This window comes from Pocillopora verrucosa, chromosome 10 (genome assembly GCF_036669915.1).
Source record: "Pocillopora verrucosa isolate sample1 chromosome 10, ASM3666991v2, whole genome shotgun sequence".
Taxonomy (NCBI): Eukaryota; Metazoa; Cnidaria; class Anthozoa; order Scleractinia; family Pocilloporidae; genus Pocillopora; species Pocillopora verrucosa.
This window is the reverse complement of record NC_089321.1, coordinates 11,121,016-11,147,604: the sequence shown is the minus strand read 5'-3', so window position 1 is coordinate 11,147,604 and position 26,589 is coordinate 11,121,016. Positions and strand designations below refer to the sequence as shown.

General features: G+C 38.6%; 1 protein-coding gene across 4 annotated transcripts; it reads right to left on the bottom strand.

The window, feature by feature from the left end:
• Window positions 1–4,391: 4,391 nt before the first annotated feature.
• Window positions 4,392–25,583, bottom strand: LOC131778567 (uncharacterized). Of its 4 annotated transcripts, XM_066173542.1 has the most exons (15): window positions 25,508–25,583; window positions 16,038–20,942; window positions 14,608–14,649; window positions 13,273–13,328; window positions 11,923–11,995; window positions 10,983–11,074; window positions 10,575–10,648; window positions 9,934–9,981; window positions 9,528–9,570; window positions 8,853–8,901; window positions 7,319–7,397; window positions 6,623–6,711; window positions 6,068–6,152; window positions 5,320–5,405; window positions 4,392–4,757 (listed from the first exon to the last, which is right to left on the bottom strand). In XM_066173542.1, exon 2 carries the CDS (start codon window positions 20,916–20,918, stop codon window positions 16,110–16,112), a length of 4,809 nt encoding a protein of 1,602 aa, XP_066029639.1. In that variant the 5' UTR covers window positions 20,919–20,942; window positions 25,508–25,583; the 3' UTR covers window positions 4,392–4,757; window positions 5,320–5,405; window positions 6,068–6,152; window positions 6,623–6,711; window positions 7,319–7,397; window positions 8,853–8,901; window positions 9,528–9,570; window positions 9,934–9,981; window positions 10,575–10,648; window positions 10,983–11,074; window positions 11,923–11,995; window positions 13,273–13,328; window positions 14,608–14,649; window positions 16,038–16,109. The 4 variants fall into 4 exon arrangements, with proteins under 4 accessions (XP_066029639.1, XP_066029636.1, XP_066029638.1 ...); XM_066173539.1 differs by lacking the exon at window positions 6,068–6,152; XM_066173541.1 differs by lacking the exon at window positions 6,068–6,152 and having other exon boundaries at window positions 25,396–25,522.
• Window positions 25,584–26,589: the final 1,006 nt, after the last annotated feature.

Here is a 26,589-nt window from a genome sequence, read left to right as displayed (position 1 = left end):
GTAAGTTATTACAAGTATTGTTAGGAAGAACAGATCGATACGGTTCTCTGAGCTGCAATCGAAACGACGTCATGTAGCTCGCCTGGCTTGCAATTACTGATTTCTAGCTCTTAAAATGAGACAGTAGACGCAACGTGAAAGATATTTTGAAATTTCTTGGCGCAGCTCGACATAAGATCTGTAGTTATCGAGAATGAAATTCAGGAAGATAACTCGAAGATTGATGAAACAAAGGTTGCGTCAAAACTAGGGGAAATAAATTGATTACTTTACTCATTATTTTAACTCAATAGCTAAAGGAGGTGAACTATACAAGTGCAGTTCAGTGTCTCAATGTCCAGGCCTTATTTTTTTGCAAACACTCTGGCAATAACTAGCGGTGAAAATCTTAACGTTTCATGAGTTTTCCGAGAACTTTCGTATGTTTTTGTAAATGTGTGTTTGAATGACTTCCACTGAGTAAATTGATTGAAATTTTTCACTTATAAGTTTTCAAATTAGTTGCCTTCCATTGTCTCTTAATTGATCTGTTTTGGCGTGATTTTGGTAAGTGGTGCCGGGGTATCAAATACGAGAGAGGGCTCTTAGTGTGAACTTTGGATAACGAATGTTATTTTAAAGTTTCTTGTTACTCCATTTTCGAATTTCATGTTTCTATAACAACAGAATTTCATATTCTTCTGAACTCAAGAGCTATAGGATTTGAACTATACAAGTGCAGGTCAATGTCTTTAATGTCAATCCTTACTGTTTCTTGAGTTTTTCGGGAACTTTCGAAGATTTATGTACATGTATGTCTTGGATGACTTCTATTTAATTGATTTAAAATTTTCACTTATAAGTTTTGAGATTAGTAAGGTTCCTCTGTCTCTTAATTGATCTGTTTTGGTGTGATTTTGTTTAGTGGTGCCGGGGTATCAAATATGTGAAATGGGCACATAATGTGAACGGATCAATATCAGTATCTGGGCAACTGCCCACCTACCCCTCCCCTAACCCAACATTAACCTAAACTTGTTGTCAATTGACTGTTGTTGAGTTAGGGGAGGGGAAGGTGGGCAGTTGCTCAGATACTGATATTGATCCTATCCTATTATTCATAGTGCGCATCTTAGTTATACGTCTTTAATCAAAAGCGCATTACAATAATAACAATAATAATAATAAGATATTAATAACTTAATAAAACTATATTTACAATATATACATGTGTTTCAAAAATATACCTAAAAAATCTCAACAAAATGCCTTGGAAAACAAATAAGTCTTAAGCAAAATTTTTAAAGAATCAATGTTTTTAATCCTGCCTTATTGGCAAAGGAAGGCCGTTTCATAGGAATGGGGCCACCACCGCAAACGCCACCGCGTAACACAACGCGTGACGCTTTCATGAATTAACTCTTAATTAACTCTCAAGACGTGAGCGAAAGACGCCTGTGAGAAAACTAGCATTTTTCGTTTGTGACTGACTTCACGCTGAGGTAACTAAATCCTCGGCAGCCATGCCATTTGTTGAGGACAGAACGTAATTCAGCAGAAAACCAATACGCTTTCGCAGCTCCTCCACATCATGCAGGGTTAACCTTCGGAACTGCGTGCGAATTAAATCTTTTCGGGTTCGACCTCCTGCTTTTAGGTGAGATGCCAGCGCACAGTCACCGTAATCTTTTCCAAGATTCAGGCCACCCAGTCTCCTAGATTCTCTCAGTGTGGGCGTTCAGGTTATTATGAAAATTTTCAACATCAACACACATAGATCCGAGCTCCGTTTTATGTAGAATGACGAATGCACGATGATAATAATCTTCCGCACGATCCAGGTTACCGAGCTCACGGTGTACCTGACTCAGACTGTTGTAAGTAGTTGCCACATGAACATGGTCAGGTCCAAGCTTTTTCAAAAATATGGCCCGTGCACGATTATAGTAATCTCTTGCCTTCTTTAGGTAACCCTGGTTGTGGTGCACTCGACCCAGGTTACCGAACTCACCGGCGGTGCACTTCACCGAAGTTGCTGTAAGAAGTTGCCATATGAACATGGTCATGTCCAAGCTCTTTCAAAAATGTGGCCCCTGAACGATTATAATAATGTCTTGCCTTCGATAGTTTACCCTGGTTATGGTGTACCGGACCCAGGTTGTTACAAGAAATGGCGACATCAACATGCTCCGGCCCGAGTTCTTTCAGCCTAATAGACAGTGCATGATTATATAATTGAACATTACCACTGGCTGAAACACGTTGAACAAGTTTAATGCCAGGTTAAAATAACTTCTTGCTGCTTCGAATTCAGAATGGCGATAGGAAAACTTGCCGAATACTCGAAAGTCATGAGGACAGTCTGATTAAAAACTCGCATTTGTTGACCTGAGAGATGATCTTTCGAGAAAAATGCTGTTCAAGGTCTGCAGCTAGAAGTCTCAAATGGGGAATGACATGACTGCCGTTTACAAAGGCATATAGCCCGTCGTTATCCTTTGAAAGGAAATATTTTACCATATGCTTGCAGAGTTCCTTTATGTGTGTTGTCTGTTCATTTAATTTTTGTCCTATCGCCACACTTACTTACTAACCGCCTTCCTTCCAATAGTCCTCCTTCTATTTGCCCGGAATTTTAAATAAGCGCACGGGCGCTTATATTCGAGGAAATACGGTGAGCTAATTAACTTATGGAAATCACAACAAATGGAAGCCATGAAGCACAAGATGAACTAGGTGACTTGCTCGTGCCGGTTGCATCTAGTTTCACTCAAACTGACATCAACAAATTACCAAATAAAAAACAGGCCCAAGGATGAAAAGAAAGGGTACCATTCTATCAAAATAAAAAATTCTTTTGTGAAAGCGACTAATACTGGCGGAAAGAAGTCGCCGTCAAACTAAACTTTGCCATACATAATGTTAAAAACGAAGTTTCCTTTTCTTTATGCAAGTACTGATCAGCTTTGATACAAAAACATTAACAATCACCTCGAATCGTAATTTTGAAAGCTGTATGTCGGTTCGTTGTCTTGCACCTCAGCACATTTTCCGGTTTTTCCATTTTTGGCGCGGGTTTTCCCTTTGCCTTTAGCAACTTCGCCCATTATTGTTTCGTCCTCCTCAACGCTCCACTGAGCGATTGAGATAAAAAAAGGTGTTTGTAATGGGTTACTTTTCCCGGCAAATCTTGATCCATCGTCATTGACGCCAGGAGGTCCCGTTGTCCTATTGGTTTGAGGTTTCAGGAGGCGAGATAACCTATTGGGGCGGCGTGAGTTGTTTGGAAATCTTTATGAGCTAAAATCTCGTATTAGATTTTGGGAAGACTACAACAACGCTGAGCGAATTTTTAGGATGTGTCGATTTGACCGATTTTCGTCAAATTTCGCCAAAACATTCTAGCACTAATGACAAACAAAAGAATGTCGGAAAATTTTGATATTTAACATATTTGTCCAGTGGCGTCCATTTAACGCAACACACCTCCCATATTTTAAACTACTCCGACTTTAGATGCCGATATCTAAACTACCAATCACAATATCGAAAAAGCCCAACACACTACATGTGAATGAGACTGTGCAGCCACTTTGCTCGTGCTGCGGCATCCGATACCCGATAAATTCAAAGAGAAACCTTCGGTCGTTTCACGCCTCACTAGCTCTTGACACTTCCTTAAACGGAAAGTCGCTTAAATTATATTTTCATCGTAAACTGCAGTTATTTAGCTTTCTTCTGATATATAATTTGCTAGGATTTTAGTAAAATCAACACGCCTAATGAATTTTTCCCCCGAAGGACACCCGCGAAGGTGGGAAGTAACCTTAAATACCTGAAATATTATGAATTATTACCATCGGGTATATTCTCTAAGATATACTAGATTTGGCATGATCTTGCCACAAAGTAACCTCTGAAAATGTTAAAGAAACCTTAAGTTTGATTTCATTCGCCGTGCGCGTCCAAAGAAATCGGTGAATAGAGAGGTAATTGAACAAGCCAGGGTAAACTATGGTTGGAATTACTGGTTCTCAAATGTTCAACATACATCTCGACCTTCAATTTTTTTTTGGTCAGTAGATGTTACTTAAACTGATTTCGTGTGCTGAAATAAAGGAAATATTATAAGCTTTCATCCGGGTCTTCCGGAGGTATTCGGTTTTAGGTCTTTAGTCTTTGGTGTGTAGACATCCTTTGCATTTGCAACTTAACACAAAACAAAAACGATGAATGTTATCAATATATACTCACAGCTTCAAGAAACTTTTTAGTTAGAAATTCAGCAGGTGGATCGAGTCAGAAGAGAAGTACAAACATTTATTGTGCTGAACGTGCTAATTTCTATGAGCTTGTCACATGCTTTTCGTTAACCTTGTTTTTAGATCGTAAATACAAAACAAGACACACAGTGCCAGGAACCACCGTTTTATTCCTGTATACGTCCTGTCTGATTATAATGGACAATTGATAAATGAGAAAGTTTTCAGGATACACTGTTTGAATACTATCTCTTGTTTACGTGCTCCCGTCTTCTACCCCTTCCCTTGTTACACAATTTTTACATTCAGATTGTGCTGGGATTTTGTCCCTTTTCTTTTGACTAAGTATCTCGTTTGCTTCGCTGAGATGAACCTACATTGCTTTTCAAGCAAAAATCATTTAAACGGAGATTGGGAAGAGGATTCATGCAAAAGAAGCTCAGGAACGCCTTTGGCTTGACTTTAGTCAGCTCCTACTACGGAATCCAGTACTGTTGGAAGTGTCTCAAAGAAACTCTGCAAATAAAAAAATGAAAATGAAAAATCTCAATTAATTGCTAAGGAGAATCACTTTGCACACTGGTCAACCCCACGGTAGATTCGCACCCGTCCAAACACTTAGTGATGACAGGAGCCCATTTCTAATGGGTTCCTGGTGATGATCAAAACCCCGGTAAACAAATGTCGATTGCCGCTTACGACAAGTTAGTAAAAGGTAAGCGCGTAACGTACAAATCAATTCCTCTTGTGCCTATTTGTGACCTTCTTAACAATAACAAAATAGGTAATGAAGGAAATGTATTTAGACCACGCCAAAAGGTCATACAGTGCGGTGATTGTGCACCTAGCTCCTTGGCAGAAGTTTTCTTATTAGCCTGGTATGGAACAAAGAACACACCGTTTCCCGGCCACCATAAGAGAACGAGTAGATTGGCGATGCTGTTTGCCTTATAATTTCATGACTATTAGGCGACATGACGGAAACAATCACGTGCAACCTCGCCCTCGTGTAAGATAGCGTTGCGTGACAGAGGTAAGGCCAGCTTATGAATGCCTTACTATGCAAAGAAATTGTCACCTTGAATAGCAGTGTCTCCTGATGTACAATGGAGGAGCAGTGCATTTCTCGGATGGATTACATTGCTCACTGGCGACCGCCAATGGCTAAAAACAGATCATAAATTAGTTTGCAATACTCGAGATGAATCTGGCTTGTTACTTGTTTACCATTTACTTCCAAACATTTAGCTTAACCTCACTCAGTAATAAAGCACTTGCTTTCTTGGTTAAACTTCTGGCTTTATCCCAATTTTTTTAAAGACTTCTTATTTCGCTTTTTATACTTTTTCTAGGTCTCAAAAATTCTGATTATTCACCAAATTTTAATGCCTCTTTGAGAATGCGTGACTGTTAGGAAACTGTCTATATCACTTCTGACAGTGATGTTTAGATGCTTGATAAAATCTATAACATCCGAAAATTCTAAGATACTGTAATGGTAGAGTTGTATGACTGTAAACAAAAAGGAGTCTGGGAGCAGATAACTCTTAAAATGATTGAAATGATTGAAAAGCACAGTCTGGCTTACACTAATGTAAATACCTATCAGAAAAATAAGAGTTTAGCAACAGTTTCAACAACTTTTCCAATTAGTGGCTGCCGATGGTGTAACCCAAACACAAGAGCCTGCTCACAAGCTAAACAGACGGTAGTGAGATGTCTTACATCTGACCATGGAATGTAGGTAACCAACTTTTTACTCTTGCGTTTAGTAGGTAACATTATATATACATCGCTAGTGTTTACACACAACAAAATTCATTTACCTAAGTTAATAAACCAAGCTTGGCACACAGGATGGGGCCTTTAGTGGTTCCACATGGAGAATCATGTCACACACACACACTCTTCCTGTAATAAAAACAAGATATAATGGAATTATATGAGATACATTTTAAAAAGTGGTACCTTGCCCCAGGTGGGTGTTATGCAAATTAATCATCTTATAGTTGTATGTGACAATTTTTAATAATTAATGGGCAACAAAGAGGAGACATGAGGTGGCAGGGGAGGGGGGGGCATCACGTAAATTCTTAATAAAGGAGGAGGGTCACTTGCTATTTACATGGCCTGGAGGGTGGGGGGGGGGGGGAAACTTAACATATTATTATCTTGACATATTTTTCCCTCCCCCCTCTACAGAAATAAAGACGGGTCCCCCACTCATTTCAAAGAAAACAGGTGTGGCCAATTTTAAGTGCACCATGTGATTTCCCAGATAGCAGAGTTTTTATTTCTGGAAACCATCATGAGATTCTGGGTCATGTCCAAACAACAACTTTTCCAAAGTTTAAAAAAAAGCCCCAACTCTCATTTCTCACCTTATCAGAAGGCTTGATATCCCAGTGCTCTTTTTCCTTGAGCTCATTAAATCCTGCTGCTGATAACACCTTTCTGCACTCATTGACAACTGAAACAAAACAGATCAGCTTTCCCATCAAAACAACTTTGTTTATAAAGAGTCAGGCTCTATCAGTTAATGAATGCAACATGCAGCAGTGGTGATTCTGCTGTCATTATCAGGTATTGAGTCTGTTTCCTTAAGCACCCCAATTCATGCAGCTGGATGGCCAACTGGTATTGATGCATACAAGCTACGTTGCTCTTTTAGTCATAGCACCTCACTGTTGTGAAACACCTTCATTTCACCACTTAACCTCTCGTCTTACAAAGAATAGCAGTATAACAATGATAATATTGTGATCTTTAATTGATGGCTTGATTTTACCATAATTCTGTATCATGAGACAAATGATGAGATTTTCAGTTAACCCCTTGTTTCCCAAGGTCTGAGTCACATTTGTCTCTAAGGTTGTTGTTGCTGTTCATCCTTGGACTGGATCATGTCTTGATATTGTTAGAAGGTTTGTGTTGAAATGGCAATTAAGTGTCTCAAGTTGTGTATATACTGTAAAACTAATTCCGAATATATTTAAACACTAGTTTAAAAAGATGAAGAGACAGCAAACAAATTTAAAAAGTTCACCAGACTCTAAAGCTACAGGGATAAAACATACCATGGTAAGGCTAGGGACCATTGTTCACAAAATCAATGAACTTCCTTGCTGCAGATTTTTTTACATCAAGTGAGGATGCCTACAACAAAACAAAAAGCACAAAACGTTTTTTGTTAAGAACTTCACTTTTTTTACATCTGGAAGATACAGGATGAAATGTCCATCCAGGAAAGACACCCCATGAGAAATAACTACATGTACAACAATACTCTACATTTAGAAGAGTTGCAACAGTGTTACTACAATTTCCTCCAGAACTGAGACTGTGTTAACTCTTTTACACCTGAGAGGGACTAGTGTCTAATTGTTCTTCATAATATATATCACCCCTGAATCAAACATTAAATAAAGGTTACAATAACAAAGAAAATAGGCAGTTAAGAAACCAACATATAGATATAAATAACCAACATGTGCATATGGCTACTGATATGGAACAATTTTTTAATAGCATTGAAAGAACCAGGTGTTGTATGATGATGCAGAAAGAAAGACTTGACTTCTTTTCTTGAGGACATGTGCACCATTTGTAACTTATGTACAGACGTTTGCAATGGAAGTTTATCACTTTTTAATTGAATAGTTATAGATTAGTGAATATTTCAAATATCAGTTTTCTTGGAACTAAGCAAATTGATAAATAGAGCAGATTTTTTTTCAATTTTATAATTGCAAGGAATATCAGGTAAAACTCGGCAGACTCTGTTGTGGACGAAGAGGTCATTCATCTTCTATTGTTACCCTCACTCAACTCAACAGGACAACATAATGGCTTCACTTCCATGGGAGGCAATAGCAATAAAAATGATCACAAGCTGAAGAAGCTCTTGATTGTTAAACAACTTCTCCTTGTCAGCAGCTTATGAATTGTATAAGGAACAGTATGGAGAATATGCATACTGATGTTAAGGTGTAAGGGGTTAACTTCTGTCCTAAATCTCCACACAGCCAAAATCTAATCCAATTTTAAGAATTAATTGAAAAGAAAAATTAATAAATGTATTGAGTTTTAACTTAAAAATCTTGATGCATTAAGTTACCATACATTAATATTACACACACCCAATTACACAAAAACAAAATTATTGTATTTCGACTTATCATATGTTGCACATATTGAGCTTATGTACATAATTAATATAATCTTAGTTTCTCTTTTCTTGAAGGCAAAGCTCTCATAATAAATTTATCACTGTTGATCCAGCATTGCAAAACACATCACCCAGTCATAAGCTTGCATTCTGCAAAGATCTCAAGCTGAAATTCATTGCTTGCAATTATGTTTGTTGTAGATATTGCAAGGAAAGTGATGTAAACTTAGATGTAAATGCATCCATGTGGAAGTTGAGACAGAAGTAGTATGAATGCATTGCTAATCTGCAGTCTACAAGATCATAAAAATTAATTTTGACACACTGACTAAAAGGTCATGCTGTAAAATAATTGAAAGAAAATTCTGTGTCTGTCATGAATGAAGGAAACTGGAACTCTCTCTCTCTTGGAGGAATTCACATTTTGGTCCAAATAAACTTACCAATTCATTGCTTTCCACTGCAGTTTCCTTACAAAGGTCGTCAAATTTGCTGCAAAATTAAAGAAAATTATTAGAAACATCTCTGTGGAACCAATCTGCAAACCTTAACTTGTCCAACTCAACTTTTAGAGACCCTTGTCATGTTAATGCTAAGACGACCATCAGTGTAAGTCTAAAAATGCAACTATACAATGTTTAGCATTATTTACAATCTGTTAATAATTAAATTTTCCTCAACCTGATCCACTTGTGTATTGAAAAACTTTAAGTCCAAGTAAAAGTCAAAGAAAAAAAATACAATTTAGGATCTTATAAAAAGGGGCATAACTCAAAATTAAGGTGCTACAATCAATCTCAAGCCACAAGTAGTTGTTAATTTTTTTTGCATGATAAAGCTTCTGTAGCCTTAATATTCTTGTTATGATGGCTGCAATCAATGACGCTCTATTTGTTTGACATTTATCAATATTCTTTAAATTTTCCATTATAACCCAGCATAGACCACACATTTTGGACGATAACCTGTATATTAAGATGGCATTGATTTCCAATTTTAAGTCATGGCAGATTTCTGTGAGATGAACAAGTTGCGCATTTGCAGTTTATGATTTTCCTTTTAAAAACCTATACTTAAAAAATTCGATAATTTAGTGACGCTTCTATATTGACACATACCTCTTGGTTAAATCTCTCGCCTTGTTTGGTGACCTCAGACAAACTATTAACAGAAATAAATTTAGGCTCACTTCAGAGGATTGTGCAAAGTCATTTGCATATATTAATAAAATGCCCTGGGGATATGCAAATTATGAATCAAAGTAAAAGGACCACCTTGGGCCCAACCCTTGCATGCTACATTAGACTGCTGTTAAGATTAGATCTAAAAACACCCCAAAATAATCTTCCCAACTTTATTTTGTAAACTTTACTTTTTTATGATCACCCTTATCATATTTGTAGAGCATGATATAATAGCTCATAACCCATGATGGCTGGAAGCCAATGGGAGTTAAAGGGTTAAAGCCTCTACGTCTTCCATAATATCACATTGCACATTTTAATTTCTCAGTTCTTTAAATACCTCTACTAGTTCCTCAAAGCAAGTTGAACCCCCTCTCTTGTTCTTGCACTACAAAAAAAAAAAAAGCAATATTTCTTCATCAAAAATAAAACTTAGATGACACAATGTACAGTTATTTTGTTGAAAGACAGGATACCATTTTAATCACCAGCTAAAAACTTATTAACCCTTTAATTCCCAGAAATGATTAACATAAAACTTCTCCCTACAATGTCCATACATTCTCCAGCAAACAGGTAATGAGAATATTCAAACTTATCAGATAGAAGTTATAATTATGGTATGACACCAAATTCTCCCAAGAAATTTTAAGGAAATGTGTAACAGCTAGAGGGGAGAATTAACAATTAGATCTTGGAAGTTACAGGCTTAAAGGAATCTCTTTACTACCTTTCTGTACAATTTTGATACATACTCTAATTAAAATTATGGCTTTTTCATAAAAAGTATAAACATTTGAACATAAAATAACTATTTTCTTTAATTTTTCTTTTTGTCATTCTTCCAGTCCCTGAACAATTATCTTCATAGTTGTTTCACCAAACCATCTAGTGCCATTACATAGGTGGCTGTTCAAAAAAAAAACCATTTGATCCTTGATTGCAGTGGAATCAATATTTATAACTCAAGCTGACACTAACCTTGCTTCAATAAATAACATGGAATGTCTTCTTGCAAATTGTAATCTCCATTTTCTATCAACTTCACTACCCTCCTAAAAAGCACAGTATGCAAATCTGAATTTCTGGTACATCAAGCATGCACAAAACTTTACTGTCTGCAATTACAGTTAATCCTGTACCAAGCAAATACATGTACCCACAAGAGATTTCTAAAGTTTAGGAATATTGGAAGATAGGAGTATTAATTAAGCACAACAGCTTAAGAAATGATGCTAAGTCTAAGTATGAGTAAAAAAAAAAAAAAAAAAAAAAAAAGGTTCCATAACATATAGTATAGACCACCAAGGGAGAAGACTCCTGTTATTAATAATAAAAATCGGTAATAATAATTTGGTCTAATATAAAAACACAAAAGTTTCACTGTACCTTGTCTATTTTGTTGCCAACAAGCATTTTTATGATGTCTTTTTTTGTTGAATACATTTCTATTTCATTGAGCCATTCTTCCACTTTCTCAACTAAAGGGAAAAAAAACAAGATTTTCTTTAATGCTATCATGAACAGTCTCATCCATGACTGTACTATTAAAATTAGTGATTGAAAACAAACACAATGAAGCACTGAGAACTTTCACTGAATAAAATATTTCCTCAATGAATAAGTGCCCATGCTCTAATAAATGCCCTTTTCCAAAGAAGTGCCCACCCCCTTGGCCATTAAGTTAAACAAGCAACCTCCTTGAATAAGGACCCCCTCCCTCCCTCACAATTTTAGATAGGAAGGATAAAAGAAAAACCTGTCTCTGTTAACAGTTTATTTACAACTTTTGAAGCTTCAACTACGGCAAGATCAGTACAGGAAAATAGTTTCTTTTCCCTGAAGCCACTTTCACCACTCATCTCTATCTCTATGTGCTTGCAGAGTTCCTTTACGTGCGGTATCTGTTCTTTATATTTTTCCCCAATTACTGTGCTAAATTAAATAGGCACCCCCTTGAATAAGTGCCCTCCTTCAAATAAGTGCCTGTCCTTTCCACCAGAATTTTAAATCAGCGCCTGGGAACTTATTTGAGGAACTATGGTATGTACCATTGATGTTGTTAGCATAGGAAATCAGGGGAAACTTAATGCAAACTATTTCAGCATTTATTAATTTTCATTGGTGGTTTGACACCAACACAAATGTCAACTCACCACTGAAAGTAAAGAAATGCTTAAGTTTCTATTAGGTTGAAAACTACTGTGTATCAATATCAGTGCTGCAATTTTGTCACCTTCTCTCACGCTACAAAATCAACAAGACAATATTTTTTGAAGAGTGATGACAGCAAGTAATTAGGAGATGAAAACCATTTTATTTCTAGTACCTAAAATAACTCCTTGTGCTCCCCTGTAGTAGCTGGGAGTCAGTGTTCTGAAGCATTCCTGCCCTGCTGTGTCCTGAAACAGAAAAGTGATGTTATAACCGTTAAACTATCAAAACGAATTATCAAATTAAAGTCACCCCTGAATCACACATTAAGGTTATGAGAATAAAGGGAATGATCACCAAAAAAGAAACTCTTGATTGTTAGACAAATTCTTCTTGTTAGCACCTTAGGAGATGTAAAGGGAACAGTATGGAGAATATACATACTGATGTTAGGTTGCAAAGGGTTAACTGGAAAACAATGGCTACATGATTTAAAGAATAATATCCACATTCAATATCAGAGGAATTCTTCATATGTTATACAATAAATTATAAAGTATTTGTTTTTTCATAACAAAGTACTGATGACCTGGTGCCATTGTTTCAAGCTAGACAGCACAATTTATCCCATAAATTGCTAACTGCTGGTGATAGCAATACAGGCTATGCTATTGATCAGATGCAGGTTATTCAGTTGGTTAGTTTTTTCTAGCTTTTGAACAACCGAGCACAAAAGGTTACTTAAGAGCTGGCCAAACAGCACACTGTTATGGTTTTAAGTATGACTAGAGGATACATATATATAAATATCTTGGGTGCTGGTTACAAAGCATATAATGTCCAGATCTTTAGGACAGGAAGCATGAACTGTGCAATACCAGCAGAAGGTTTTATTTGTACAATCAACCCTCTGCTAATGAACAATCTTGTATGTAGTCAGCTCTTTTTACAGACACTTTTTTCACCTCTTAGTCAGACTCTGTTTTGACTCATTTCAGTCAGCTGACACTCCCTTGTCAAAGTGCAAAAAGTTGTAATTAAACCGTTGCAGCCTAACACAGATATCTATATTCTCCATACTGTTCTCTAAACATTTCCCAAGGTGCTGATAAGGAGAATTTGCTAAACAATCAAGAGTTTTTTTAGTTTGCAATCATTTGTGTTATTCTTGTGACCTTAATGTTTGATTCAGATGTGATATTGTAAGGAGAAATTAGATGTCAATCACTCTAAGGAGTTAAAGGGTTAAGGTATTTTGAAATGCCAGATGGGTTGTTTTTGTGTTTCACTAATTTTTTCCAAGAATTATGGGTAAAATTTCCGCACAGTCATTGTTTTCTCTATTCAAGAAATGAATGCATAATGAAGTATGGGGCTATGCGGAAATTTTACCGAATTATGTGAGGCAAGGTATAAACAAAGGCCAAAATACGGCCCTATATGAATTGAAACCATAACTACTAGATTTTTCAAAATGACTCAGTGTCGTGAAGATTTCAGAGTCTCATTTCTTTTTAACTCTTACCTATGGTGGATCCAATGTCAGGGTCAAATGTGTCATCAGTGAATCTTAGAAGCAGGCTGTGATTAGAAGAAGACAGCATTAAATAAAGAACTTCACAATAACGACAAGGACACCGATTTGTGCGGTTGAGATCGACAGCGAATTGTCACATGAAAGACAACAGCAAAACAATTCGAGAACAAATCTACATGGAAGAACTTTTAAAAATGAATTGATTTAAAACTTAGATCATGTGACTATAAATCTATTCACAATGATCCTCTGTTATGATACACGTTCGTTACTGCCATATTTCGAATTTGGAAGCCATTGACTCCGAAACGATTTTTGTACCTGGATTTTCCAACGCCACTTTCTCCAGTAATTAAGATCTTTAGCGTGGTAAGAACATCGTTATCCATCTTTCAAATAAAAGTTTGATCTTTAAACCAGCTCCAATTTTATATACTAGTTGAGTTATCGCTGAATTCGGCCAAAATCTAGGAGAATTCCATTCACTTCATCATGGTTATATTTTTACTTCGTAGATACGGCTTTACATTTGTGGACAAGACCGCTGATAACTGGAAGACCCCTAAAGGATCATGGGTGGTCCGTAAACTTCAATCAAAAGGTAGTCCCTGATCAAGATGTAATAAGCGAACGCATCCTTGACAACTTATCTTTCAAGGCAGCCTCCCCTCCCACAAAAAAATACCTACGTCACTCCTCAGTATCCAAATCGTCATATGGGAATAATTTCAAGTATTATTCCCTGTCAGGACCCCATGTCTAAACTTCACACTTCAGGGGTCTTAGAAAACTTTTTAAATATTTTTATCATGTGATAAAAAAATGAATGACATGAATTAAATTATTTTAACGTATTCGAGTTTTCATTCGTTTTCCTGCTTTGGGCTTGAAAAAGAAGTCGAATCGGCTTGGTTTAGTGAACAATTTTGAAATTTTTTAATTCCCTACCCACAGTGAAAGTGAACAAAACAAATAGTTTGATTGAATGCAACATGAGCATATTTCGATTGAGCATCGTGGAAGCGAAACCGAAGTAATCTCAACGGCCAGTCAGAACAAAGGGAAATAACACAAGGAGCCATTAATAAATTCAGTTAAAGAGAAGAAATATAATAGAGTGGTGGAAGTTTTCTGGATCAATCAAAAAGTGACGTCAAGCAAAACCAGTGCAATTTTGTATTACTATGGACATTCAATTGAAATTGCTTGTAACAATAAATTTGATAAGGAGAGAGCCCCTTATAATCCATTGTGATAACATTCTTCCACCCTTGACCATGAAATCAAAACGGCCATATGTTAAGTTTGATAGACATACGTCACCTCAAAGAATATGCCTTCAGCAGCCTCGTTCCTGGGGTCCTCCTGGAAGAAGAAAGAAGATTGTGAGAACGAGATTACCCAGAATGCTTTTCTTTGGGAAGAAGGAGTGAGAAAAGGAATCGAGAAGTCACGGCGTCAGAATTACATATCGGGCGTAAGAATTTGTAGCAGGTTTAAAACGAGCATCTTTTGTGAGAGAGAAAATTAGGAAGCCGGCAGACTTAGCATGCATAAACATTTTAAGGGAGGGGATTAATCCATGCAAGATCCATACAAAAGGCTCTAACTGAAATCGAAACCAACAAAACGGCTTCCTGCCCCTTAGGAAGGCAGCAATAACAAAGGTTTCTATTATTTTGTATTTCCTCTCTTCCCTGAATCGTCTCCAATCAACCTCAAAGCGCGGGTAACCGACACGGGCAGTGTGAGAGCACAAAGTGTGATGGGTAAGGAGTAAGCGAGAGAAAGACTCCTCGTCGACCTCCTAACCATCACCCTTCCTTCCCACTTTAGTACCGCGCACATTATTGGAAACGACTGGGGACGAGTCAGCCTTTGTCAGGTTTCAGGATACAAAGGCCATTTTCAATGACTGAAAAACAGAGACCGAGAAAAATTAAAAAACTCATTTTAAATGACGATCTGTACTTCAAAGGGGGGAGACAGCTGTCTCCAGGTATAATAAGAAACTGCATTAATTGAACTTTTTATAACGTTGTATTTGCGTAACCGGAAATACGTTGAAGGTAACTTGATAAACAATGTAGAAACAGAGAAAACGCGATATTCTGCGAAATGACTCAGATTTTATCAATGGTTATTAGTAGTCGCAACCCAAACATGGTCAGATCCAAGGATTTTTTTTTCATAGATGGCAAGCAGCACTATCATAATATACTTCAGCTGAAAATAATAAAGATTACCGTATTTTCTCGGTTATAAGGCGCACTCGGTTATGAGACGCACCCTGAATTTTTGAACTCGTTTCTTTCAAGTTGTTAAACCGAAAAATTTTGCCAAAATACCCGGTTATAAGACGCAACCTCAACTTTGGACTTTTTCACTATCTTCACTTTCAAAACAATAGTGTTTTCAAAGTTCCTAATTTAGTCATGTCATCTTTTTTTAACAAAAGGCAAAAAAGTCACACATTTGCACGAACAAAGCGAAAAAAAAAACATGGATGGTAAATGGCCCGAGAGCGCCGAGCAAAGAACTGGTGTTGACCTGGATCAATCGCACCTGGAACGGAATTCATCAAGATTTAACTGAGAAGTCGTTCAAATCCTGTGGAATCGCGAATGCACTAGACGGCTCAGAAGACAATGCAGTATGGGAAGAAGAGAATGAAGAGACGGAAGATGCAGAGGAAATTATTGACAATGAATTAGAGACCGGCAGTGAAAGCGAAGAAGGAGAATAAAACGTACCTGCAGCAGTATTAGTAAAACGCGCGCAAGCCCCGAGTCATTGCAAGCAGCTGTGACCTTAATGTGCTCAGGTCAGAGCTTTTTCAGACGAATGGCCATTGCACGATCATGATAATCCTTTGCCTGACTCAGGTCACCCAGCTTTTTGTGTACACTACCAAGGCTATTGTAAGAGCTTGCAACGTGAACGTGGTCAGGTCCAAGCTTTTTCAGACGAATGGCCAGTGCACAATCATGATAATCCTTTGCCTGACTCAGATCACCCAGCTCATCGTGTACAATACCCAGCCTATTGTAAGAACTTGCAACGTCAACATGGTCAGTTCCAAGCTTTTTCAGACGAATGGCCAATGCACGATCATAATAATCCTTTGCCTGACTCAGGTCACCCAGCTTTTTGTGTACACTACCAAGGCTATTGTAAGAGCTTGCAACGTGAACGTGGTCAGGTCCAAGCTTTTTCAGACGAATGGCCAGTGCACAATCATGATAATCCTTTGCCTGACTCAGATCACCCAGCTCATCGTGTACAATACCCAGCCTATTGTAAGAACTTGCAACGTCAACATGGTCAGTTCCAGGCTTTTTCAGACGAATGGCCAATGCACGATCATAATAATCCTTTGCCTGACTCAGGTCACCCAGCTTTTTGTGTACACTACCAAGGCTATTGTAAGAGCTTGCAACGTAAACATGGTCAGGTCCAAGCTTTTTCAGACGAATGGCCAGTGCACGATCATGATAATCCTTTGCCTGACTCAGATCACCCAGCTTTTTGTGTACACTACCAAGGCTATTGTAAGAGCTTGCAACGTGAACATGGTCAGGTCCAAGCTTTTTCAGACGAATGGCCAGTGCACGATTATGATAATCCTTAGCCTGACTCAGGTCACTTAGCTCATCGTGTACAATACCCAGTTTACTGTAAGATAGTGCAACGTCAATATGGTCAGGTCCAAGCTTTTTCAGACGAATGGCCAATGCACAATCATAATAATCCTTTGCCTGACTCAGGTCACTCAGCTCGTGGTATATAGAGCCCAGATTACTGTAAGATAGTGCAACGTCAACATGGTCAGGTCCAAGCTTTTTCAGACGAATGGCCAATGCACGATCATAATAATCCTTTGCCTGACTCAGGTCACCCAGCTTTTTGTGTACACTACCAAGGCTATTGTAAGAGCTTGCAACGTGAACATGGTCAGGTCCAAGCTTTTTCAGACGAATGGCCAGTGCACGATTATGATAATCCTTTGCCTGACTCAGGTCACCCAGCTTTTTGTGTACACTACCAAGGCTATTGTAAGAACTTGCAACGTCAATATGGTCAGGTCCAAGCTTTTTCAGACGAATGGCCAATGCACGATCATAATAATCCTTTGCCTGACTCAGGTCACTCAGCTCGTGGTATATAGAGCCCAGATTACTGTAAGATAGTGCAACGTCAACATGGTCAGGTCCAAGCTTTTTCAGACGAATGGCCAATGCACGATCATAATAATCCTTTGCCTGACTCAGGTCACCAAGCTTTTTGTGTACACTACCAAGGCTATTGTAAGAGCTTGCAACGTGAACATGGTCAGGTCCAAGCTTTTTCAGACGAATGGCCAGTGCACGATTATGATAATCCTTAGCCTGACTCAGGTCACTTAGCTCATTGTGTACAATACCCAGATTACTGTAAGATAGTGCAACGTCAATATGGTCAGGTCCAAGCTTTTTCAGACGAATGGCCAATGCACAATCATAACAATCCTTTGCCTGACTCAGGTCACTCAGCTCGTGGTATATAGAGCCCAGTTTACTGTAAGATAGTGCAACGTCAATATGGTCAGGTCCAAGCTTTTTCAGACGAATGGCCAATGCACAATCATAACAATCCTTTGCCTGACTCAGGTCACTCAGCTCGTGGTATATAGAGCCCAGTTTACTGTAAGATAGTGCAACGTCAATATGGTCAGGTCCAAGCTTTTTCAGACGAATGGCCAGTGCACGATTATGATAATCCTTTGCCTGACTCAGGTCACCCAGCTTTTTGTGTACACTACCAAGGCTATTGTAAGAGCTTGCAACGTCAATATGGTCAGGTCCAAGCTTTTTCAGACGAATGGCCAATGCACAATCATAATAATCCTTTGCCTGACTCAGGTCACTCAGCTCGTGGTATATAGAGCCCAGATTACTGTAAGATAGTGCAACGTCAACATGGTCAGGTCCAAGCTTTTTCAGACGAATGGCCAATGCACGATCATAATAATCCTTTGCCTGACTCAGGTCACCCAGCTTTTTGTGTACACTACCAAGGCTATTGTAAGAGCTTGCAACGTGAACATGGTCAGGTCCAAGCTTTTTCAGACGAATGGCCAGTGCACGATTATGATAATCCTTAGCCTGACTCAGGTCACTTAGCTCATTGTGTACAATACCCAGATTACTGTAAGATAGTGCAACGTCAATATGGTCAGGTCCAAGCTTTTTCAGACGAATGGCCAATGCACAATCATAACAATCCTTTGCCTGACTCAGGTCACTCAGCTCGTGGTATATAGAGCCCAGTTTACTGTAAGATAGTGCAACGTCAATATGGTCAGGTCCAAGCTTTTTCAGACGAATGGCCAGTGCACGATCATGAGAATCTTTGGCCTGACTCAGGTCATCCAGCATTTCGCATAAAGAACCCAGGTTTTTGTAAGAATTTGCAACGTCAACATGGTCAGGTCCAAGTTTTTTCAGACGAATAGCCAGTGCACGATCATAATAATCTTTTGCCTGACTCAAGTCACCCAGCTTTTTGTGCACTTTTCCTACTTGTCTGTAGAAAGCTGCAACGTCTAAGCCAGGGTCGTGCTCGAAGACGTTGGATACATTTAATGCCATTTCGATGAAACGTCTCGAAGTTTCGTATTCACAATGTCTATAGCAAAACTTGCTCATTCTATGCAGGTCTATGGCATGGTTCTTGATCAAAAAGCTACCTGGGTGGACTTGAGAAATTACCTTCTCATAAAAATATCTCTCAAGCTCTGAGGCTAAATTTTTCAAATGAATAACATGTCTGCTGTTTATTTGAGCATATAACTTGTCTTTGTCCTTTTCTAGGTAGTTTTTTACAAAACGACTAAATGATTCAATGACTCCAATGACAACTTCGTTGTGCTTATCATCCGAATGGGCTGCCGCCAAAGTTTTAATGGAATTATGTACAACCTGATGTACACGAACGTAAACGTCAGTTTCGTCTCTTTCCAACATTAGCAGTGAACACCTTTGTATCTTCAAACGAATCATCTCTTTGTCTTGAATTTCTTTATCCACACTTGCGATAAAGTCTTCAATGATATTAAGATTTAATGATTGTGGTGCACACACAGACAGGAAATTAAAGGCGTGATGCATAATTTTGTCGGATTCCATAGCTGTTTCTACGGCCAGTGTTGATGCCGTGGTCATTGACTTTGCATAGTTTGGGTTGACTTCGGCAAGAAATCTCTCCATGGCATTTCTTTGGCCTTTTTCAAGTTTGGCAAGATAGTCTTTCCAGCCAAAATTAGATGTCTGTCGAACTTCTCTAACATAAGTGGCAGCACTTGCCAAGGCGAGAGGCTGGTAGTCCAACGCCTGAGCAACTTTGATTTCCATCTCTTTGTCCGTGATTCCTGAGAGTTTTTCCAATAAACAAATGACATCATCAAGATTCATTCCGTTGCTTATTGAGATGTGTTTGTTGAAGGAACTTGCTTGAGGAATTGACCCACTGTCTTGAGTTGTGATAATCAACTGGCCTCTTGCCCACATCTCATTTTCGGCTTCGGGTAGATGGACATGCACATGTGATAGACTCGTGACATTGTCAACTACGAGCAGCCATGATGAATGAAGCCCAATTTTCGTTCCGATCAATGCCCTAAGATCGGTGATTTTCTCATTTGTTGTCAAATCCTCTGAATGGAGAGTGGATGTCACCGCGTATTCGGGACACTTAAGACGCCGTGAAAAAGCCACATACGATTGTAGCACAGTATCTGGACTTTCACCATTTATCGTCATCACAAATGAGGTACCATCTGGAAGATCTTTAATTTCTTTGTAGAATCGTTCAGCCACAAGACCCGCTAGTTGAGACTTTCCACTTCCAGGATTTCCGGAGATGTAAAGATAACTCAACCTGTCTTTATTTACTGTTTTCAGTTCTCTAAGCTGTTGCATTATTTCGGCCACCTCTCGGTCGCGACTTGTTACGTCATGTGAGGGTTTAGGAGGGAGGACACAGAAGGGGGAGATATCATTGTTTAACTGATCTTCAAGGACCTGTCTTTCGCGCTCTTTCTCCTGAAGCTCCTGATTAAGATCGTCAACCATTTTTAAGACATCTTTCAGTTCCTCCGTGGGAAAGCTCGTTTGATTCTTAATCTTTTGAATTTTCATTGTGGAAAGACCGAGCGCTTGAAATGCAGTGTCAACTTTGCCAATGATGGTTTGAAACTGCAGGTCTGAAAGGTTTCCTTCCGACATGTGCGCAAAATCTTCATTTCGAAACTTTCTGAGGGCATCGACATTTGATCTGACAACTGGGCTGAGGCTGTGAATAGAATCTGAGTAACGAATAGCATAGAAAAGCATCGTACAATCCCATTCTGCTCTGTTTCCGCCAGTCATGGTTGTAAGGAGATGCGCATTCTTTTTTTGGTTCCGAGCAGATTCCTTGTTTTTAAAGTCCACTCCATTTCTTGGTTCATCCTTCCATTCCCCTGACGTTGTTGCACCGTAGCGATTGTCCCATTCTTGTTTGAAGATTATTCGCAGACCATCAGTTAATACATCAGTGACAACGTAACAAATCCTGTAGTAGTTGAGCTGCTCTTTGCTGTATTCCATCGCCATGACAATATTTACGTTCGAAAGGGCCTTAGTAGAGAGGAATTGACAAATATTAGCGTGTTCAGACTATATGTTTTCTCAGTTTTTAGAGATGTTTGAATATGAGTGGTTCTTATCAGCCCTCATTTTTAGCTAAATTGTCTGTTTCAAGCCCACTGCCCATTTTCACCTGTCCGATTACAAGTGTTTGTAATTGCACAGGCGAAATCGGACAGTTAAGCAGCCAATAGAAATTAGGCACTTTAAGCCATCAGCCAATAAAAATCAACTATTCAGTCAATATCAGCCAATCAAAATGAAAAATAAACTTCTTGAGTGGCCAGTTTGGGAGGTCCACATTGAAAACAAACATGGACGAAATTAACTGGTCCAATGACCATTATCAGTATCAATAAAAAAGTTATGCGCTCTTACATCAAACTTTTCACTCCTGAGTTTCTCAAATTTTGGTATTTTAACAATTAATTGGTAATTGCAGAGTTGCAGTTTAAGTTTTTTATGCCGTATTTCCTTGAATAGAATCGAAAGTTACGGTGTAACGAGCTAATCTCAAATTCTGAAGTGTGCTGCGTATTTGCGTTATTGTTCGGTGGGCCCATTGTGTAAATATCGATGAACCTTTTCAGCATTCAATTTAACTTATTCTGATGAGAAATTCCATTAATAGAGGAGCTTAATCAACCGTATTGATCGATAAAGAAACAAATGATGTGCTTGCAAGCAAGGACCCATTTGAATTCGCGAAAGAACATTGGCAATAATCGACTGTGTCTATTATTAATGCAAATACGTAGTGTGAGTTTAATTCGTAATGAGAGCATGCGTATCTGATCAGGTGCGGTAATGCGGTGATTTCAGGAATATTTTGCTGTGTCATCCTTACTATAATAAGTATGAGGTCAAAGAAACCATTAATCGTTCTGCGTCGTTTTACGGTTGCTTAGTTTAGTTGAAAAACAACGGCACAAAATCAAGCACTTGCACAACCTGCTAGACCAGGCGGTGTGAGCACTCCGATTACGTTGCATTGTGGTAACTTCATTTTCAATATGGCGGTGAAAGCAGCTGAATTCGGCAAATTTTGACTGAACATTCCGTAAAAGTTAGGCCGTTCCTTTTTCCTTTCACCATAGATAAATGTAATTTGATTTATTCTGAATGTATAAAAGTATTTTTTGTTCGTATTTGTCGCGTATTCTATGGTTCTCAAGAACAAACGCGATCACTGTTTTTTGTATGTAATTTGAGACCGGATTTCAAGAAGGTCAAATTTGATGTACGTCGTAGTTTGGAGCCTTTAAAAGATTTGGATGGCTGCTTTGGTCCTTTTATAACAGCTCTGACTAAACGCTTTCAAACGCTCTCCAACGGTACATGTGTTTCTCGCATTTTAAGTGCGGGCGTTTGAGACCGATTATGGCCGAGAAAAGGCTTATTGTTGCGTTACACAGCGTTACTATTATATACTCAATTAAGTTGTAAATCTACTCTCCTAAGTAAAAGGAAATTAACTTATCGCGAGTGTTGTATGGTAAATCTACTATCTTGATCATTGAATGAAGGACAGTTGAATTTGAGCCATGAACGGAATCACTTGACCAATGAATAACACTACAATGCGCACGGCGACACACCGGGTAAGCCGGAAAGCAAAAGGTAATCGATCGTTAAACGGTGTTGATTGCTTGAGCGACTTCTGCCATTCGCTTGCGCTTTTAATTCTTCTAACCTGAAAGCTTAGTTATAAGGATATCCTTTAATGACTTTCGTTTACGATGTGATATTAAGGGTTAGTTTTAAGGTGTCATTTCCCCATCTGTATGTTCTTGAGGTTTGGCAAAACCGGATGAGATTGTGTTGCAAAAGGCAATATTTTCATGTTTGCGCGCAATTTTTTTTTCAATAATAAGTCTCTCCCGCAGAATATAACTCCAAAGATACGTTTGTCAAAACCTTATTCTAGGTATTCTATATTCTTTAAGCATATTTGAAACTCTGTACGTTTTTTAATAAACGTTGAGCGTGACGAATTTGGTGTTAGGAGGTGTAAGGCTTCTCCTTTCGCGAATCCCGTATTCACGTCTTTAAGTGTATGACATGGAAAATAGTTCGCGTATTAGAAGGTCGCTGCCTCTTTGGAATGCCTTTCCATGTCACGAGACGATTCTCCGTTAAATAACTCACGGATTTGATATTATTCACACAGCCATCAGCTGTGTGTGAAACTGCTGCCAAATGAATAGATTCTCGGGCAAGACTGCAGTTTCGATTCTTTCTGAATGTCTTCAATTGCTTGCTAACAACGAATTTGTCACGGAGGAATAACAAGAGTCGCACAGGCCCGCAAACACCTTTTAACTTTCGAAGGAACCGCAACAGATAGTGAATTTCCATTAAATTCCACGTTTATTCACGCTATCTTGCTGCTACCAGAGATGTTCACTCGACCACGACAGGATGCAAATGACTTATTTTTCATTTTACGACCATAATGCAACGCCTGCTGCCAGACGATGTAAAGATCTCGATTGCAGGTTTCTCAAACAAAGGAAAGCGAAATTATTTAAAGGGGAAGTTCCCTTCTGTCTCGAATGACAGATGGCTGACCGTATTGAAACCTTCGTTCCCTTACGGTAGTATTTGAAAGCTTAAAGTAGGTAATTTCTGGCACCTATTTCCAATTCAATACACTCGTATTGTCTAGAATCACCAAAATTACTAGGTTTCGGATATTTTGGTAGTTTTCATGATGGTTTTCTCGAATACAGGTGTCTCAAACGATGGAAAGCGAAAGCATCCGCAAAGGGAAAATTCCCTTCTCTTGTTTCGACTGCATCGGATTACTGAGCAGGCTTCTAGACAAGACAGATAAGTGGACCGTAGCCAAAATTCCGTTCCCTTACTACCATATTTATGATAACTTGTACATTTGAGAACTTTTAGCAGGAAACTCCAAAGGTACGAAATAAGTGTTACAGAGTGTCGCACGCATTATTAGAAATCGTATTTGGAGAGTAACTAGTCAACGAAGGTCAACTTGACTCGAGGTTTTGGGGGCTGTCCTGGTGTACCGGTACACGGGGGAATTCCTATTGTTTTCATATCCATACATGGAGTTGTGACGCAGTTCGTTAATGTTTCGTTCCTTTGTGTACCGGTACACGAGGACACAACCAGGTTTTGGCTCTGTTGATAGTTTATCGCAATCAAACATTTTTTTAATAAGTAAATGCTGTCTACACCTGGACCTCAACATAGTTTATACAGTTTCTTCTCATTTGGTTTGTTCTTTTCGGCGCAAAAGACTTTCTAGTGATCAAATTATGGTTGTCAAACCACGAAGAGTAGAATTCCATTGTGACCTTCTGGAATAACAATGAAGTCTGCTCGAATTCAGTAGCTGAAGATACATTCCGTGATAATAAATGAGAAGTACACGCTAATATCACAACAAGGATTGAGTTGTTAAAAGGACTTTTTGTCGTAGGCCGAAATCAGTCAAATTAGTTCAATTTGATTTCGTGACTTGACAGTAAGTAAACAGTACAGAAAAACGAAGAACTTTGGTCTTAAATGACACATTTGGGTCTTCGGGATCAAGATTTGGCTGAAGAATACTATAGATTAAGCTTACAACAGATACGACAAACAATGAATGTTACCCACCGTTTCAAAAGATTCTTAAATAATTCAGCTCAGAGACACGGATTTCGCCTCAACAAGTGATCGAATTATGTTTGTCAAACCACGAAGAGTAGAATTCCATTGTGGCCTGCTAGAATAACTATGAAGTCTGCTCGAATTCAGTAGCTTAAGATACATTCCGTGATAATAAGTAAGAAGAACACGCTGATATCATAGCAAGGGTTGAGTTGTTAAAAGGACTTAAACATTTTGTCGAAGGCCGAAATCAGTCAAATTAATTCAATTTGATTTCGTGACTTGACGGTACATAAACAGTACAAAGAAACGAAGAACTTTGATCTATGGGCGGCCGTCACCACAAAAAACACAAGGATGTCAAATAGATCAGCAAATACAAAGCTGATCTAAAGATCAGCTGCAGGACAGCATAGCTGATAAAGGAATGGCATGACCAAATTATGTTCCTCGAACGCTATGGTAAGTAAAACTGATATCCTTGATCTGTTTTGACACTTTTCAATCAAACATGTAGTGTTTGCCAAAGCAACCTTTTTTCCGAGTTGATTTTATCGTCCGGCACACCAAGTAAAGCATTCCGATATCACTTTGATTGAGGAATGTCAAAATAGATCAAGTATATCAGTTTTCTTACCATGGCGTCTAAGGCGCACACAAAATCCAACTTCTCACGTACTCCTGCAATGTTCAAAGAGCCGTTGAAGTTGAACTCTCTTTGAAAAGTAAGCGTGAGTCAGAATAAGAAAAGAGAGCTCGACAATCGACATTTAATGTACGTCATAACACTACTTAATACTATAAACACATTCAGGCTCACCAACGCGTGCCAACTGTGGTAGAATCCAGTCTCGTTGCTATTTTCATCAACGCTTTCATGAACGACAACGGATAAATGCAGTATCAGCAAGGAAAAAATAGGAGAAACTTACCGAATTGGCTCTGCTTTACGGCAAGGCGAAGTGAAGACTCTTCAACACAGCGACTACACCATGTGATGGTTTCGCGGCAGTCTTCGCATTCGATGACGTCATGCCCCCAGCAGATCGCTGTTCCATTTGCGGTTTGTCTGGCGGTTTGTTTTTTTGGTGGTTTCGGCGAGATTGTCTTCACGTCACGCCATAAGCAAGCTCGACGATTCGCCACAACATCAAAATATTTCATGTAATGCTAAGCAATTTAATGTTCAGCCAGAGCGTCTGATGTTCTACAAAGATGTGTGTACGCTGTACCATTCGACATTACGCCGAGCCATTTCACGTAACGCTACACTGTTTGTATGTACGCTGTACCATTCGATATAACGCTGAGCCATTTCACGCAACGCTACACCATTTGTGTGTTCGCTGTACCATTCGACATTACGCTGAGCTATTTCACGCAACGCTACACTGTTTATATGTACGCTGTATCATTCAACATTACGCTGAGCTATTTGACGCAACGCTACACCGTTTGTGCGTACTCTATGCTACTCGAAATTACCCTGAGCCATTTGACGCAACGCTATACCGTTTGTTTGCCGTATTGCAAATGAGTGCTTAGCTATTCGTAATTGAGCTAGTCCATTTCACAATTTCATGTTCCAACTCGACAAGAACCACTGGACCGTTTATCATTTGGCTAGACTATTCATGTTAAGGGTGTTCTGTTTCGTGAAGGAAAACTAAACCGTCTATAATTTGTTCATGCAATTCCTTTATTAGCTATTCTATCTTACAGCAGATCCTTAAACCAGCTTTGTATTTGCTTATCTACTTGACATCCTTGTATTTTTGGTGGTGACGATATTGATCTTAAATGACACATTTGAGTCTACACGATCAAAATTTGGCTGAAGAACAGTATAAATTAAGCTTACAGCAGATACGATAAATAATGGTGATACCCACCGTTTCATGAGATTCTTGAATAATTCAGCGCAGAGACATGTATTTCGCCTCAACAAGTTCTTTGTCAAAATGATCATCCGATGCGACACCCGATCGCCTTAGGTTTTTGCAGTGCTTAAGTT

Excerpts from the sequence above, each read along its gene's own strand:
- LOC131778567 (XM_066173542.1), bottom strand. The coding sequence starts at position 20,918 with ATGGCGATGGAATACAGCAAAGAGCAGCTCAACTACTACAGGATTTGT.